The sequence below is a fragment of the Hypomesus transpacificus genome, chromosome 14 (assembly GCF_021917145.1).
Source record: "Hypomesus transpacificus isolate Combined female chromosome 14, fHypTra1, whole genome shotgun sequence".
NCBI lineage: Eukaryota > Metazoa > Chordata > Actinopteri > Osmeriformes > Osmeridae > Hypomesus > Hypomesus transpacificus.
The window spans coordinates 5012397-5029792 of NC_061073.1; the positions used below are offsets into that span (position 1 = coordinate 5012397).

Consider the following 17396-nt stretch of genomic DNA (forward strand, 5'->3'; position numbering starts at 1 on the left):
ACTGGTTGGAATCACTTTGGAGGTGTAGTCTGCATATCATAATCACACAGACAAAATCAGATAACAGTTTTATTGTTTCACAATGGCAGTACTGTGTCCCCGTCATTAACCGGCCTCAGGAGAGAGACTCGGGTCATCGAGTTCCTCAGGCTGTGTACCCAACTGACGTCATCTACCGTGGAACTAGGGCAGGTTACTGTGTTAAGTTAGCTATAGCTGTGAGTAAAGTGTTGATTCACAGTGCGGTTACGAAGCACACTAAGAACAGTACAGACTGCGTGAAGACTGTTGCATACTGGCGTGTGTGTGTAATACAGATTTGCTCTATTGACATTCAGTGAGGTGGCACACCGTACAAATAAAGTCAGATGACCGAATGCTGGTTGAGGTACGTGTATGAGTCCACAAAGAAGGAATTTCAGACAGTGCGTGTGTCATATACATTCCCCAGCCTCTGACACAGAGATCCAGGTAAACACACCTGCAGGACAAACAAGAGAGCCAGCGCAGTAAGGACATGTCATGTGCTGAGGAGACACCTCACATCTTCACTGTTGACAGGAACCGGGTCGTCAAACACATCAGCCCATGACAAACCGTCAAGTTTACCTTGCGATGATGGGAGTCATGAATTCATTAACCCATCCAGGTCTCCAGGCCTCTCGTAACTTCCCCAGGCTGAAGTCTCGTGACTGGCCCGGGGCTTCACCTGGGTGGGACTGGGGGCTCGTCGAAGTGTCTTCCTGAACATTCTGGCTCCAGTCTGACCTTCCAGGATGTCCTCATTCACATCAGACTACAGATCAGACTACAGATCTATTTGGGCTGACAGCTCAGTTCATTAGGGGCCAACAAAAGGGGCAGGCCCCCATCCAAGAGACACTCAGCAACCCCCAGCGCCCCCCCCCCCAGACGAGGACCAACTGGAATTTAAACCATAATGAATGGAGCGGTGTTCAAAAGAATGAGCGAAACGAGAGAGACAGAAGGAAAGAGAGAGTTAGAGAGAACCCCTTCATGCAGAAGACATGGGGCCTGTCTGCCTGGTGAGGAGTGAGGGTGGTCCCCCTCTCCCCAACCCCAGGAACGGCCTCTCCAGGACACAGAGCACACAAAGAGACTCTCTGTTACTGGGACAGTCTAGCAGAGCTTTTCTCCACAACTGTCGCAGACAACAAGAGACTCCTACAGTTTTATACTCTCACAGTTCTCACTGTGGTTCAGATCAGGAGAATTCACTGTGGTTCAGATCAGGAGAATTCAATCAGACCATATAGCTAACAGCGACCTTACGGAACAGTACATTTACATTATAAATCACATCTAAAAACTGGCCGGGGGGGTGGGGGAATTAGCTATGAGTCTAGGAGGTTCTAGATTCACCACCCATTTCATCTTCAATCTAGTGATTGCAGTGGAGGAAGTTTGAATCCCAGAGCAAGACTCAGCAGAGAGAGAGATTCCTCCAGAACAGCTCCAGCTAGCTCACACTGCCTGACCTCTCCTTCCATTAGTGCATTACTCACCCTAACACACGGCCGGAACCAACATCGATCTTTTCAAAGGAACACAGAAAAAATAAATCAGTCGACATGTTCATTGTTGAAGTCTGTGGTTGAGATGCAGCAGGATTCGATTAGGGTTGTGTAATTCACATTCGTTGAGGTTTCCCTAGACTACAGTTGTTCAAGGGACAAGTGTAAGAACCGTGATGAAACGTTACACAGCTCAGGAAGTCACCGCACACGTGACCGCATTCAGGCTGCCATCTTCCCCCAAAAGATCAACAGGACCAGACCAGAGGGTGCTCCCACTGAGGTGACAGCCTTTCATGGGAATTCTCTTATCAGTCTCGGCTCAACAGGTGACCACCTTCACCAGCTGCAGTCCTAACAAACACAGCGTTCCTTTCACATGATGAGGTCATAAACATCCTTTTTTAGGTGAGAGCACGTGTACATGTGATTTTGTCCATGAGTTTGTCGTACAGTGTCAACGCTTTCACGCACAGCGTCACACCGGTGTGACCAACGCGTCCCTAGAACATCTAATCTAGAACACTATGCAACAATTGATGTTCATTTGCACCAATGTCCAGAAGACGGCGAAAACTTAATGAGATAAACAACCGTTCAATACAGTACTGATGCTGACGTTCAATTTGTAATATAGAAGTGAGGTTTTGCAGCAGAAGGACTCCCCTCTTCTTTGTGAATATTGAAATGATACATGACTGGGCAAGACGTTTTGAAATGATATGAGTTAATAAACATCCCTGTCCTGGGATAAACATCCTCGACAGAACCTTCCAGAAGTGGGTAGTTCTGGGGTGACAGGGCCTTTCAGAAGGGGGTAGTTCTGGGTAGACAGGGCCTTTCAGAAGGGGTAGTTCTGGGGTGACAGGGCCTTCCAGAAGGGGCAGTTCTGGGTAGAAAGGGCCTTTCAGAAGGGGCAGTTCTGGGGTGACAGGGCCTTTCAGAAGGGGTAGTTCTGGGGTGACAGGGCTTTCCAGAAGGGGCAGTTCTGGGGTTTAAGATCCAAGAAGGCCTCAAAAAGGTTGTCCACAGTTTTCAGTGGCAGCAGGGGTTGTCTATGACCAGCATGGCGTCGATGCCGTACAGCTCCAGCAGGTCCACCAGGAAGGAGCGGTCTCCCTGGGGGTCCAGGCCCATCGCCCTAACATGCTCAGCGGTCAGAGTACGGTCTGAGCTCCCCGCCACCTCCGACAGGATCTTGAAGATCCTGTTGTTCTGCTCCATGAAGAACCTGGAGGGAGGAGAGGGTGAAGGGGAGGGTGGAGGAGAGGGTGGAGGGTGGAGGAGAGGGTGGGAGGGGAGAAGTACAATTTCAACACAAGTCCCAGTTTGCCAAAACTAAAAGAAACCACAGGTAAAAATTTAAAATAAAAAAAACTCACAGAACAAAGAGGTCCTCCTCATTTGAGGTGCAGTCTTCATCCACTTCTTGGGAGTACAGCAGCAGTTGCCTAAGAAAAAATCATCATAACCTTGCCATTAAGAACACATTGTAGTGGAAGTATAATGGGCAAATAACCTATTTAAAAGATGTAGGCACAGTTTCCCTGACATGGATTAAGCCTATTCCTGAAGACAAAAAATATGAAAAATGAATATTTTCATTGAGACATCTTTAGTCTGCAATTAGTCTTAATCCATGTCTGAGAAACTAGGCTTTAGTGTTTTATCAAAGATTAATTTTGTTATAAATGCGAGTCTACCTCTGTTCACTTAGTTTCCTGTACTTCTCCTTGTCTGCCTCGTTCAGCCGGAGCAGGGGTCGCAGTCGGTCTCTGTGCGTCTTCACGTTCTGGTTATCAACATACACGTCATACAGCTCCTTCTTCTCCTCGAATATCTTCTCCGTCGTGCCTGAACACACACACACACACACACACACACACACACACAGCACGTTAAAAGGTGTGCCCGGCCCTGCTAGCGTTCTGTCCTCATGCAGTCCTCAGGGCCTCATCTCCAGAACCCCCGGGTCGGCACTCACAGGCTACGTACGACACCTCCGTCTCCAGGGTGGCGATGTCCGCCACGTTGATGTAGAAGAAGGGGCGGAGCTCCGGCACGGACGCGCCCAGCCCGGGGATGGACATGTTAGCCAGGCAGCAACAGCAGTACACTGTAGGGCCAACACACACACTCATGTTAGGATACACAACCAGAACAACAACAGAAGAAAAGAAATGTGCGTTTCATAAAGAGAAACCTTTATTAATCCCGCAATCTTGAGTATGTGTGTGTGTGTGTGTGTGTGTTTGAGAGGCTCAGCAGCTGCATCCCTCACCCCTATAGCAGACCACCCCTACAGGAGGGGGGGAGAAGATGAGGATGCGCTTCCTGAGCAGAGCGAACTTCCACAACACCATGATCTGCTCCCCGAAGAACTGGATGAACTGGGACATGCATCCTGCTGGGTGGGTGATCTGGAGGGAGGGAGGGAGGGAGGGAGGGAGGGGGGCACAGAAACAGCCAGGTCAGCTACAGGATGCAGTCTGGTTATCTGTGAACCAGGATCCTGTTTGGAGGAAGCAGCATCTTGAACACAAACACACCAAGCAGCCCTCTCCTTTCTTGTGCATCTCTTCCTAGGGGGTCCTAAGAGCTTGCTTGTACCCACACTCAGTGTGTACATCCCCTCCCCCCAACCTCACCCCTTCCCCCCCTTCTTTCTCCCCCTTCCTCTCCTCCTGCCTCATCGCTCCCCCCCCCTTCTCCTCCCACCCTCAACCCTACCCTCCACACCCCTGACCTTCCACCTCATCCTCCCCCTCCTCAGTCGGTTCTCTACTCCCTCCTGACCTTCATCTCTGGGTGCATGCAGCGGTTGATGGGGCCTGCCGTCCAGATGCTGCTGGGGCAGACCGTGACCAGCCCGTTCTCTGCAGGGGGCAGCACAGCCTTCTTGTCTTCGTAAAAGGCCTCCAGGGGGAAGTACTGGCCCGGGCACTTCAGCTGGTGTCTGAATAAACACACAGTACGGTTTTAAAAACGAGCGGAGGCAGTTTCTCGGTGGTTTCTCTGTACCTTGGAGTTTTGATGGTTTGAAATGGCAACAGCTATAGCTAGGAGCCTGGGTCTGGGGGGGGGGGGGGGGGGGGGGGGGTTGTGTAACATCTGAGAATGAGTGTCAGCCCCAGGAGAAGCCTGGCTGGGAGACGTGTTTGGGCTAGAGTGAGATCATCATACCGCACCATCCAACTCTGGGGAGAACAGATGAAACTATTGATCCAATCTCCCTGTGATCTGTTGAGGATCTTTCCAAGACAAACACCAGCTGGAACAGAGTGTTTTCAGACACTACACCCAGAAGCCTTGGGAATGATCTTGATGCCAATTTAATTCTGTAAACACTTCTTGGCACTAATGTAGACCCCTGCCTACAACAAGACTCTTCTTTTAATGAATCTTTTTGGGGCATTTTAATGCTTCATTGGGCCGTTATTTGTGTGTGACAGGAAAGGCCCGGGAGAGAGAGAGAGAGAGAGAGAGAGAGAGAGAGAGAGAGAGAGAGAGAGAGAGAGAGAGAGAGAGAGAGAGAGAGAGAGACGGGAAGACATGCAGCAAAGGGCCCAGGCCGGATTCGAACCCAGGCCCCTGTGGTGAGATGACAATGGGGATGGACCCAAGAACAAGAGAAACAAGGTGCCGTCAGACAGGTACTCACCTCACCTGGTTCTCCAGGAAGTGCATGTAGCGGTACAGCAGCGTATAGGATGGGGACAGGATGCCCACAGACTTCATCCTCGCCCCTCTTTCCAGCTCACTCTCTACAGGCATGTTGGCAAAACAGGCCAGGCCAAAATAGCGGCCTTTACGGAAATATCTGGGGTGCAAACACAAAAAGAAGATGACACGTTCTGGTGATCGTGGCCAGATTCTAGTGATGATACCGTGTGGATCTCTCACTGGACACCTCACTGTACAGTGAGGTGTGTCTGGGTGCGTGTTTGTGCACCTTACATGAAGTCGTTGGCGATCCGGTGCGAGCCGCTGGCCATGGACTTGAACTCCACGCCCTCCAGATCCACGTCTTGAGGCAGACACCATTCCACCATGTTCCCTAAAGCACACACACAGACCGTGCTGTTCTCTCTAACAACAAGAGGAAGAGCATACCACTAAGGCTGAGGCCGGGACAGGGACCCGGGTTCGATTCTGACCCAGACCATTTCCTGCAAGTCCCCCCCCCCCCCCTCTCTCTCCCTGCTTTCCTGTCTCTTTATCAATAAAAGCCGGAAAAGACCCCAAAACTAAAACAAAATAAAAAGAAAGATCTGGGGTTTTTCCGAAGGCTGTGTCTTCTTCCCTTCCCTATTTTCATCTCTCACAGTCAGGCAAAAAGGAAGTGGTGAAAGTCAGCAACTTAAGTTCATGGGAAGGATCTCTCTCTCCTCACTTTCTCCTTTTACAGTTTCAAACAAGAAGAAAGCCTTATGAAATCCACGTTTGTGTTTTGGGTAAACCTGCGTTGAACTTTATCAGACTAGCTTGTGTGTTTAACTGGAAACATGAGAAAGTGAAACATCTTCAAATGCGTTTTATAAGAATTCCACCTTTCCAGAATCCTGCCTTTGTGCCGCTGTGGGCTTTTATTTGAATAGTGCTGCGAGATAGCCGGACCTGGAGTTGCATAGCAAATACGAACTATTTTCTTGCAACGTCATCTACGGCGTCGCACTCCTACCCAAGTGTTGCTCTTTATATGACTCACCTGATCTGGTGTCAAAGGTGACCACAAACACAGCCACAATCTGGTCCTTTTCCTCCCATTCCGTTAAACAGTTTTTTACTGATATTCCCGGGAACATATGGTTAGACTCAGTGGGACTTGAAACATCCCACCCCGGTCCACAATACTCTGGTATTCTCAAGTCCACGCTGTTCACAACTGCACTTGCCAAATCGCCAGAAATGACAGTGCTCTCGATGCCCAGCACGACGCTGCCCGGTGCCCGCCAATCTGGTGTACAAGTCTCAGATGCATTTTCCTTCACTGGTGCGGTTGACGGTACCGCCTGGGGCGGTTCACCCGGTTGGATCTCCTCCCAGTCCAGGAGCGGAGCGCGGTCCGACTGCTCAACCATGATGCTGCTGTGCCAGAACGGAGAAAAACAACACAAGTCCGGGAGCAAATTTTTTTCACACCCTCCAAAACAAAATAACCGACTGAGTTAATTACCGACCACGGCTTTCCCCTTGTTCTCTCCACGGGGTTCTTGGTATTTGTAGCACGGAGAACATAGTTACGCCTGAGCAACCCGCTCCAACCTGCCCGCTTCACCGAACGGCTTGGTGTTTTGATGATGTCAGACACTTCCGCTCACGTGGTTCATGTTTTGTCAAGCGGCATTTATCAGCATGTTTGCTGACAGCTGTTTTTCAATAAACACTTTTTATTAACTCAGGGAATGCAAGTTGTGTTTATTATAGTATTTCGCTAGCAAGTGTCGTAGCTACGACAACTTTCTTGCCATTATCAATATTTCTAAACGATGAATAGTGCATTCTTACTTTAGGCCCAGCTGTGGCAGGTGTGTAATGGGCTGACAAACAAACCCAACAAACTTCGAGCCAATTAGATATTGCCTGCAGGATTTGATAAAGAGGCAAACCTTAACACTGCTCATTTACGTACTGGGAATTTACTCAAAATTTGAGCGTGGTGCTGGTAGGTTATTCTGGAAAGGCAAAGACCGTAAAAGGTAAATTACTATAATATTTCGTGTTGGTTAGTTCAAGTAGAATGTGAAATTGTGTTCGTCAACGTGGACCGTTTGTTCTGCAAAGTTTATATCTGGCACCCATGTGCTCGTGCAGAGTAAGGGAGTGAACAAGAATGTAATGGAAAACTTTCAATTAAAACGTCTCATTTTAAATATTTCCTGTCGTTACGAGTCTGTGGATGGCGTTGAGTGAGAGAGCGGTGCAAAAGCTCGACTTCTCAAGCTGTGGCGAGGATGGGAGCAGCGACAGTAGTTCAGATGACTGGTTCCCACGAGCTCCTCAGATCCTGAGTCCTCGTGACCCATGTCGGACTCCCAAGGCGACACGTCATCGAAGGGGCATCGCTACCTCTCCGTCCATCTCCACCACCCCCACCACCCCCATACCATACGCCGCATGGAGGAAACTTAGGCTGTGTGACTCTCCCAGCACTCCTAAGGTGGGCCTATTAGTCACTGATGGTCAACTTCGTTCATTATAATCTGAATCAACTTCATATATTTTGCATTCCACGGGTCCTCTCTACTACCCCTCACAATTTGAGTGAATTCCTAAATCAACCATATTGGCCCCCTCCAGAGCCTGCTGACCAAGAGCGTCCTTCCTTACTCCAGCACCAAGGCCTGCCGCGGCCAGAGAGCGCTCCATTTTGCCTCTTGGACTGACCCCGCCCGTATCCCATCGGTTAACGTGAACCCATTCACCCCTGACACGGTCTCCAAGAACAGCTGTAACAACAAGAGGAAGAACCGACTGAATGACGAAGAGGAGGATGACTACAACTACAGGCACAGGTGACTCGGGTTTGATACTGCAGGGACTTTAAGGGGCTGAAAGTGGACATCAATGTCCTGCACCAGGGGCAAATCTAGGTTCCCACTTTTGGGGGGGGCAAAGCCTCTAGATAAAACATTCTTTTTCTTGTGACCCAGCAAAACTAGGGGGGTCTGGGGGCATGTTCCCCCAGAAGACATTTTTGAAAATATCCTTTTAAATAGTGTCCTCTTTTGAGTTTTAGGAAGAGAAATGAAAAAAAATTGATTTACAATATGAAAGAAATAAATAAAAAAAGGGGGGGGGGGGGGGGGAAATGAAACTTTTGGGCTAGATACGCCCATGTCCTGCACTGCAAAAATGCCCTATCAAATTGAAGTGCCAAAATATTAGTTTTGAGCATGCTTAAAACAGAAGGCTACATCTAGCTGCAGTGCAGTAGGACAAGACAAACCCTTGATAACTTTTATTAATTTCTTTAATAATTTAAGTCATTAGAAAAGTCATTTTATAGGCCTACTAGACACTAGCTCATCTACATTTAAACAAGATTTTCCAACTCAAATGTAGATTGTTTGCTGTGTGGCTGACAGGTGTATTGGACCCCTAATGGAAGCTTGAGGAAGGTCGTTGTCAAGGCTACACCACTTTTCCAACATCCGTGTAACGTGTAATCATGGCCGTGTGCTCAGTGCAGGGCCGTAATCATAATATATATCCCCCTAATATTCAAATCTGTTCAAAATGTCCCCCCCAATATACTGATATAAAATTAAAACATGAATGTGATGCGCTACAACTGGCAACCACGCCCGCTGTCAGAAAGTATCTTTAAAAATATAATTATATTCATAACTAAACATAGAAAGTTTTCCGGGGGGGACCCTCAGACTCCCCGCCAGATTTCGTCCCCCCCCCCCAATGTTGACTCCATGGCTACGGCCTTGGCTCATTGTATCAAGAGTAACTGGTTCTGGTGACAACTGTCATCTCTCAGAATAAAGAACAGCCTGGCGTCATCTGAAGAGGATGACGACGCATTTCTACCGCCAAAGGTAGGCTACTTATTTTCATCTGAAGGGCTTCCGTTAATGATTTATGATGCACGAGTTGCTGTCGTTTCTGCTCCGCCTCCACTTTTTTTAAATATCTCTGGGCGGTGTTTTTTTTCAGCACTTAATGATTCACTGGCTCACTTCCTGTCTTTGTATTCTAGCCATCCCATCTGTCTTATATTTTGCGCGTCTATCTCAGTACTTCTATAAATATCCTTTTGCTCTCTTTTCTGATCATCGTGACTGCGCAAGGGCAAATACGCACTTGCTCTCCACACAGCAGAGTCTCCATCCGTCTTTCCGTCTGTCCACAGAGACGGGCCGTGGAGGCCTTCATGCTGTCAAGATATGAGAGCGAATTCCTGGAGTTGGGGCGTATCGGCGCGGGGGAGTTTGGAACGGTGTTTAAATGCGTGAAGAGGCTGGATGGATGCTTGTACGCAATCAAGCGATCTCGCCAGCCGCTAGCGGGCTCGGCCAGCGAGTGAGTCAAAGACACTAATATCTCGCACAATTGAGTACATAATTTCAGGCTATTTACAGGCACACAAGTTGTATATTAAGCATGTTAATTTCTTAACCACTTCTTTTATTTATTAATGCAAGCAGTTCCCTCTACACCACCCTGGCTGTGGTAGGCTATTCAGTGAGTTCTGAGTTGTATTCGGTTTCTCCTCCAGACAGCTGGCTCTGAAGGAGGTGTATGCCCACGCTGTTCTCGGACACCACCCGCACGTCGTCCGTTACTATTCCGCCTGGGCGGAGGACGATCACATGATCATACAGAACGAGTACTGTGATGGTGAGTTGAGGTTGTTCAAGTTCAGCTAGTAAGGGAACCAACGCTTGGTTAGGCGATTTAATCCTCGAATGAATCAAAATCTGTATTTTATGTATTTTACACCTCCACCAACAGAGGTCAACCCAGGTAGCTGGGCTGGATGACGTGTACGAGACAGGGGTGTAGGTTTCATGCCCCCCCCACATCTGCCTACACCCCTGGTTTAGGTTGTTCCGTCTTCCTCGCTTGCCCCGCAGGTGGGAGTCTCCATGACGTGATCGTGCAGAAGGAGGTCCAGGGAGAGACATTCACAGAGCCTGAGCTGAGGGACCTGCTCCTCCAGGTGTCCATGGGTCTCAAGTACATCCACAGCACTGGTCTGGTGCACATGGACATCAAACCCAGTTAGTCTCTCTCCTGTCGTTTTAACCATACACTATTTTGAGCTGTTTTTGTCACACTTATCCCCAGGAACTCTGAACAGGAGGCCCAAGTTGTTTTGGTCCCCACACGTGCACACACACACACATTTTTATTTTAGAAAATTACAAGTAACGGACACTTCCAAAAAGCTGTTCCACCCACATTTGAAAACAAACCTACGCCCCTGGGTGCTACGTTTCCTCTTACCACCTCTTCCTCTGGGGCCTTGCAGGTAACATCTTCATCTGCCAGCCGCCCAGCTCCAGTGCAGGGGGAGAGACCGAGAGTGAGGATGAGGAGGGGGAGGATGAAGGCATACCAACTGGGGTAGTCTATAAAATTGGTAAACACTGCAATACCTTGTACAGACCTAAAGTGTATGCAGGTTTCCCTCAGCAACGGAGGTCAAGTGTGTACTGTTGGACTTGGTCAACTGCCTGGAAGATCATTTTGTAGGAAATGTGATCATGTTTAAGGGCAACGTTTCCCTCAGCAAATTAACTTGATCATGATCTAATAGCTGCCCTGTGCTAACGTCTGGAGACTGATGTTGATGGGAACCAATCATCAGAGTCTAACTGAAATGTGCAGGAACGACTGACGGGATGCTGACCTCTGGTTTGTGTGTAGGTGACCTGGGTCATGTGACCTCCATCAGCAGTTTGCAGGTGGAGGAGGGAGACAGTCGCTTCATGGCTAGTGAGGTTCTTCATGAGGTAAACCACAACAACTTTCTTTTCAACTTAACTTTAGTTGTACTAAATGAAAAATCTGGGGCAAATGTTTGTTTTCAAACAGCTGTTCATAACTGAGGCTGTAGCTGTCTTACCCACATTTGGAAACAAACCGTTGCCCCGGATTTGAGGGTAACGAGATTTGCTGTTTTCAAAAAGGAAGTCTACACTCCTGCAGAAAATGATTCAGGCAGTTGGTACGCAATCGGTGTATCTTAACCACACTGACAAGAGTATATCATGTACTCTAGGCATCTAAACTAAAAAATGTTTTCGGTTGTTCAGGACTACAGCCACCTCCCAAAGGCAGACATCTTTTCCCTGGGCCTCACGGTGCTGCTTGCTGCAGGTGCTCCTCCGCTGCCTCAGAACGGAGAGCAGTGGCACCACCTGAGGCAGGCCGAGCTGCCCTGCCTCACCCAGGAGCTGTCGGAGGCCTTCAGAGGCCTGGTTCAGGTACAAGTGTAACCATGGACACTAGAACCCACACCGAATGGTGTGCCAGAGGCGTAAGCAGGGTTCGAATTACGAGGGGGGGGGGGGGGTTGACCCTAATTAAGACTTGGACCCCCCCCAAAAGAGGTCAAAACAACAGGTCGGGGGTTCGATACATTTATATAACCCTCTGAAGAAGTTGACCCCGGCAATTGTCATTGTATATTTCGCACTCTGGGCCTAAGTGGTGCACTTAGGTCTCGTGAGGTTTGTGATTCCTGCTAGACCTTCAACTGCCGGCAGACTCTTTCTAGGCTACTAGACTAGCCATGCTACACGAGGACCACGTACAATCACGTCTGATAAGATTTCACAGGCTCAAAGCGTCTGTGAAACGGCGTTAAGAAATTAAAGAAATGATTTGCAACTTAAGACATTTCATGCGTAACGGTTTGTAGCTTGAGTGTAATGTAATAATGCAGAATGGTTTAAGGTTCTTGAGCAGTGCCTGGCGTCTCCCCTTCCTCCAGGCGCTGCTGGACCCGGAGCCTTCCAAGCGGCCGTCTGCCTCGGCGCTGTGTCGCCACCCCGTCCTAAGGAAGGAGCGGGCGGACAAGCTGACCGCACAGCTCCGCCTGGAGCTCAACGAGGAGAAGTTCAGGACGGCCATGTTGGAAAGGTGAGGGGGAGATGCACTGCATTTGGAGCCAAACCTGAGGGGGAGGGATGAAGGATTGGGATGTATATGTTGTTTGGTCGACTATATTGGCAGATTGTACACAAGAGGGTGCAATTTCTTAATCAAATTCGAATCTCATTCAGTTGATGAACAATGCTCATTTGCATACTGATTTGCACGTGTTCCATAAAGGCCGCTCAAATAAATTGGATTTAAAGTCCGAAACCAGACTTAAATTATCTTAACATGTCAAGCAGGGCTAAAGCGGTTCCATAAAGGCCAATTTCAGCTCACGCAGTCCTACTAATTCAAGTCAGATTTAAGTAGTCAAGCTAATTGCGCGTGCACCCTATTCTTAAGCAGCCCGAGAGGTAAAAAATGGATCATACAATCCACTACGGCAAAATGGATCCAATGGATTTAAGTTTGTTTTGCAATTGTAGACTACTGTTAAAAACTATATAGCTATGATAATTATACTTGGATAATTTAGATTGAGATAGGCCTATGCCTGATGCCTAAACATTTGAAATCACAAACTAGGCTACGTAACGTGGCGTGTAGGTTATCAAATCATTGTTCATCGTTTAATGCATTAGGCTAAATGTTGTAGCCTATGTAGACTATTCAAGTTGATTTTCTATCAATGTTGAACATGAAAATGAGTATCCGTGGTAAATCATAGTTTTACCGTTGGTTCAGTGTTACAGTAAGGTCTGGTTAAGCACCAAGTCACGCTTAACCTGACAGTTAGCCTGCGCCGGACCAGACTACTTTCGTAGCCTAAGTTGCCATAGTAACCGAGTTCGACCTACGTTGAGCTAGCTTTATGGAACTGAATGAACTAGAAATGAATCAGACTAACGGACATAAGTCTGGCTTATTCGGTAAACTCGCTTTATGGAACAGGCCTCTGGTTAGTCAATAAAACGTTCCTTTAGGGTTGTAATTCATTATTTTGTTTACATTTTAAATGGACTGAATAGTTTGTCCTCCACAGAGCGCTCCAGGAGGCTCGTTTGTCAGCCTTGTCCCCGAAGACGGCCCTTCCGTCTGGGCTAGAGCAGCTGGGGAAGGCCGGGTCCCTACCAAGATCTGGACGGAGGCTGGTTGGGAGAACTGCTTCACGATCCATCAGCTTTGGATGCCCCAGCAATGGAGTTTGAGTGGGGATCATCGCATGCTAGTTCCCAAGAAAGGAAGCAGACCTCCAAAGATAACTGACTTGAGGTCAAAGGTCGTAGACATGGTGTTATTTTGGCATATACGAAGACGATGAAATGCACAAGTTCATGGTCTACTTTATCTGAAAAGTGATTCATTGTGGAGCACTTCTGAGTCTTGAAAGATGGTTATTAGTATCATTGAGACTGGTTACAGATACCAGTGAATGTAAATTCAATGGTTTTTATTTTGTTTCAATGTAAATAAACTTTTAACATGTTTTTATAATCAGTTCTCTGTATGACTTACTTGGCTTCTGAGACATTTAACTTACATAAACGTATTTTTTTGTGTTCACCTTGCACCACATTTCAATGGTTCACCACAGCACAGAACAGTAGACGGGGCTTTCCACACGCGCTTATCTGAGGTGACAGAAAGTTCTAGTTTTCTTTTTTCCATTGAATGAATGAGTCTGCCCTGTGCCTTGTCATTCATGCCAGCAATGAAGAGCATTTCGTTGAAGAAACGCGTTTCAACGATCCAATTTTTGCAATTTGCGTGCGAGCAACAGGACAGTTACAACATATTTAGAAGAATCTAATTGCAAGCCGCTCATTATCTGATGCTAGCACGGTGGGGGTTTCTAAATCCCCAAGTTGTCATCACACACAACGGTTGTGGTTTAGCCCTGATCACTTCATGTAAAATTACAACGTCACCTTTTGCTATTTCGTTGCTCTTTTTTTAATTTTGTATATCCAATAGGATTGCAAGACAATAGGACCCATGGTTATGAAATGTGGTCGTTCATAAAAAATCTTATTTGCAAATGTGTTTTTGAAGATGTAAAAATTTCAAATTGGGTCTTCCAGGGCTAAGTGAGGTTGTAGTTTCCTAGGATTTTAAAAGAGTCATGAATATTCTAACTAACATTTGCATGTTATTCAAATGCATAGCTAGCTGATTGGTTAATTCTACCCTGTGTAGTAGTGGGTGGGGAAATGATGTAACCTACGACATGCATCATCGTTCACTGAGTTGTTCTAAACAGGCTCTGGTTCTATAGCTAGCGTCCGTTCTAAAACAACGACGGTGGGTAAACAAACTTGTAAAACTTTTATTTTTGAATTTTCATTTTCAAATACTCTGGATGGATATCCATTCAATCCGCAACCTCTGACCTAGCTTGATTGTTTTGGCGCGTCCTTGAATTTGGATTCATGAACATCTTACCGGACAACGTTACCGTTCGATTGCCGTTAGTTCGATCTAAATATTTGCGTCGGGCACATCTATGAAGGAACTTGCTAACTAAGTGCATTCTTTTTCTCGGCGATTTCAGCTCTTCTGTGCAAAGTAGCGTAGAAATACCGCGATGGACACCGGCAGCGACAACAACGTGGTCCGTGTCCTTAACAACACTCCCCTGGTCATTCTAACCTTCCTTCAGCAACAAGGCTTCGACAACGAAGAATGTCAGAGAGAGCTTGATTCTCTGTCTCGTGATCTGAAGATCACCCCGGACATAAACTGTAACTCACCGGGGAACGGCTCCCACGATGACGGGGAGCTCCAGACGGATGGTCATTTCAGCAGCAGCATTAGAGGCTTGGTCGATGATATCCAACCACAAGCTTATCTGAATAGACATGGTAGGTTTGTCTGTTTTGCTTTAAACTCTCCTGTTGTGTTCGTTTCTTGTTCACTACTTTTGTGTTCCCGGTCAAAAGTGACAGCCCAATTATAGCTAACTAAAATTCCATAATAATACATGTAACACAACATCAGGTGATGATATATCTTTTTAGCAATTTTAAGTTCTTGCGAACATTACACGTTTTAAACTTCTGTTTGCCATTTATGGCCAGTAGGCCTCATTGGCACAAGCGTATACAACTCGTTTTTGAGTGAAAGAAGCATAATATATGGATTATTTTGAATTTGTACGCTTGGAGGTTGGTCCGGTTTATCTCCTTCCGGTTGTTTTTGTAAACACATCTACCCTCCAAGTTAGACATGTTTATGACTATGGTTTTAATGTCATCAACCCAGGAGATGGCATATCTGGTTGGCCCTGGGGTCATCCTGATGCCATTTTCAGTCGACAGTCGACTTCTTCACTCAAGTGGTGATGAAGAACAAACCACAAACTCCAATTCTTGGACAGGAATGTCACAACAACCTCAACAGGGCCCTCTTCCTCATCACTAGGTTGTTCAACATCGGTTGTCTCTTCTTCCGGATCATAGTCTGTGTGTGTATGTATGAGTGTGCGTATGTGTGTACTCAAACACACGTGCATGTTGGGTCTGGGAGGGTAAATGTGTCCACCTGTTGTATGGGTGTGTGCCTGAACAACATGTTTTTATGTTTTAGTCCTACCCATTCATTCGAATGACTGGCCCTTTTTGACAGAGAACACCACAGGTGTACAAAAGTTAAATAAAACACCCACATTTTTATGAAATTCTGATTTTTTTTTTGGCTGTTTAGATACCCTGTGTGGACAAAGTCATGGAACCTTATGGCAATCAGAATAAATTAACTACATTTTTCAGGGAGAAAACTTGTAAATGGGTCACTTTTTAGCGGATCACAACAGGAGGGTTAAACAATGTAAGTTAGTATATAGCCAAAATACAACTTATATATTGGATTTTCACCAGTAAACGTCATGATGCATTTTAAACAATGACTCGTTCTGTCTAGCAGACTTAACCGATTGCAAACCTAAGTCTCGCTGACTCAGTTTTAGCAAAGTGCTGTATTTGGATTTGGTGTGTGGCACGTAGAGTTCATATTTGATTTGCAGCTTCATGGATCATTCTGTAAGATTCCCAGTGCTTCAAAGTTGGGTGACCCCCGTAGATTTATATATCCGAGTGTAGGCTACTCCTAAATTATCGCAGTTAATTTTAGGGGGAAGCTCCTGAGGATGGATGGGTTTTGTGTTTGAGGCCTTGCGTGTTTTGTTTTGAAGGTGATGAGGTTCAGGGAGTGAGAAACGTGGCCGCGGATCTGATCCTGATAGCTCACCAGCTCGAGCAGAGAGTGGTTGCCAAGGCCACGGAGAACCTCACTAAGAAGCTGCAGACCTCCTCAGTATGGGTGAGTCTTCAGACGTTCATACTGTAAAAATATAATTAATATCTATTAGATTTGATTCAATCTTAAATTCAATTATTTGATTATTTTATATTATAGTTTTTTATTTTGTATTATAGTTCATCTTATTTTGTATCTGGCACAATGAATTTGATTGTTACTCATGGAGACCCACACAACTTCTTTAAACCTAAGAAACCTAAGAAAAACTGGTAATTTAACCTCAACAACTGGTCATGATTCAGTTTCATCATCTGTGTCTGTTGCAAAAACCCCGGCTGTGGTTCTCTGTTCTCCCTCTCCAGTTCTGGAAGAACCACATGGCTGTGGAGGTGGACTGGGTCCTAAGCCAGGGTCTGTACTCTCTGCTGGACCACCTGCCCAAGGAGAGGGTGATCATGGCCCTGGCCCTCACGCTGGTCAAGGGTGTTTGTGAGAAGGCTCCTGGCCTGCTGCGAGGCCTGTTCTCAACCGCTCTGGAATACTTTGGGTCCAGGTGATTTCCGAAAAAAAGAACCGGAACTTGGAGCACAAGCGATTCTCAAACCCCCTAGAATTGTTCTGATTCTAGAATTCTAGTATCGCAACATGATTCTAGAACCTTCGCAAGGACCGTTGGAATGTGTCGGATAAACTTGAATTCTGTCTGTTACCTGACGTTAAGTCCCATTTAAAGGGCTTTCTGGTGAATGTAGGCACTGCTTAAAAATGTAAAACAAATGTTGAAGCCATGAATGACTTTGGTAGACCAGATGATAGCATTATTTGACTATGAAGTTGTCTTTATTTTTTTACAAAGTTATTTTTTCTTATACTAACATTATTTGTTTAACTATTTTCATAATTTTTTCTTAGTGCCATTAATGTTCTGTACGGTGTAAAAATAAATCTGAAAATTACAGAGAAAACAAAATGCATTTAATGTTATCGATTACATGGACAGTTTGGTGTAGATGGTAGCTTACCTATTCATTACAAATCACAAAC

The 17396-nt window shown here is 46.4% G+C and overlaps 3 protein-coding genes across 5 annotated transcripts; 2 read left to right on the forward strand and 1 right to left on the reverse strand.

Annotated features, from left to right (window-relative positions):
* Positions 1–56: 56 nt before the first annotated feature.
* dennd11 (DENN domain containing 11) lies at positions 57–6826 on the reverse strand. Of its 2 annotated transcripts, XR_006957065.1 has the most exons (10): positions 6244–6826; positions 5493–5592; positions 5197–5355; positions 4332–4491; positions 3817–3955; positions 3520–3651; positions 3239–3389; positions 2918–2986; positions 610–2766; positions 57–481 (listed from the first exon to the last, which is right to left on the reverse strand). XR_006957065.1 is itself a non-coding variant. In XM_047034302.1 (9 exons), the coding sequence occupies exons 1-9, from the start codon at positions 6614–6616 to the stop codon at positions 2571–2573; spliced, it is 1479 nt and encodes a 492-aa protein (XP_046890258.1). In that variant the 5' UTR covers positions 6617–6826; the 3' UTR covers positions 57–2570. The 2 variants fall into 2 exon arrangements, 1 of the variants encoding a protein (XP_046890258.1); XM_047034302.1 differs by having other exon boundaries at positions 57–2766.
* Positions 6827–7193: 367 nt separating this feature from the next.
* wee2 (WEE2 oocyte meiosis inhibiting kinase) lies at positions 7194–13501 on the forward strand. Its single transcript, XM_047034242.1, has 12 exons — positions 7194–7234; positions 7428–7695; positions 7836–8050; positions 9028–9085; positions 9400–9569; positions 9766–9887; positions 10124–10270; positions 10522–10632; positions 10920–11005; positions 11309–11479; positions 11989–12137; positions 13138–13501. Exons 2-12 carry the CDS (start codon positions 7435–7437, stop codon positions 13301–13303), a joined length of 1656 nt encoding a protein of 551 aa, XP_046890198.1. The 5' UTR covers positions 7194–7234; positions 7428–7434; the 3' UTR covers positions 13304–13501.
* Positions 13502–14292: 791 nt separating this feature from the next.
* Positions 14293–17317, forward strand: bida (BH3 interacting domain death agonist). 2 transcript variants are annotated; one of them, XM_047033640.1, is made up of 4 exons: positions 14293–14396; positions 14647–14956; positions 16285–16412; positions 16715–17317. In XM_047033640.1, the coding sequence occupies exons 2-4, from the start codon at positions 14680–14682 to the stop codon at positions 16907–16909; spliced, it is 600 nt and encodes a 199-aa protein (XP_046889596.1). In that variant the 5' UTR covers positions 14293–14396; positions 14647–14679; the 3' UTR covers positions 16910–17317. The 2 variants fall into 2 exon arrangements, with proteins under 2 accessions (XP_046889596.1, XP_046889595.1); XM_047033639.1 differs by having other exon boundaries at positions 14305–14956.
* Positions 17318–17396: the final 79 nt, after the last annotated feature.

Bases quoted from the DNA above. Each gene is read 5' to 3' on its own strand.
- dennd11 (XM_047034302.1), bottom strand. From the start codon at position 6,616: ATGGTTGAGCAGTCGGACCGCGCTCCGCTCCTGGACTGGGAGGAGATC. The intron at 5,593-6,243 runs GTGAGTCATATA...TGTGTGCTTTAG, and splicing joins CACCTTTGACACCAGATCAG to GGAACATGGTGGAATGGTGT. The intron at 2,767-2,917 runs GTGAGTTTTTTT...TCCTCCCTCCAG, and splicing joins GAGGAGGACCTCTTTGTTCT to GTTCTTCATGGAGCAGAACA.
- wee2 (XM_047034242.1), top strand. From the start codon at position 7,435: ATGGCGTTGAGTGAGAGAGCGGTGCAAAAGCTCGACTTCTCAAGCTGT. The intron at 10,633-10,919 runs GTAAACACTGCA...GTTTGTGTGTAG, and splicing joins TGGGGTAGTCTATAAAATTG to GTGACCTGGGTCATGTGACC. The intron at 12,138-13,137 runs GTGAGGGGGAGA...TGTCCTCCACAG, and splicing joins AGGACGGCCATGTTGGAAAG to AGCGCTCCAGGAGGCTCGTT.
- bida (XM_047033640.1), top strand. From the start codon at position 14,680: ATGGACACCGGCAGCGACAACAACGTGGTCCGTGTCCTTAACAACACT. The intron at 14,957-16,284 runs GTAGGTTTGTCT...TTTGTTTTGAAG, and splicing joins AGCTTATCTGAATAGACATG to GTGATGAGGTTCAGGGAGTG. The intron at 16,413-16,714 runs GTGAGTCTTCAG...CTCCCTCTCCAG, and splicing joins TGCAGACCTCCTCAGTATGG to TTCTGGAAGAACCACATGGC.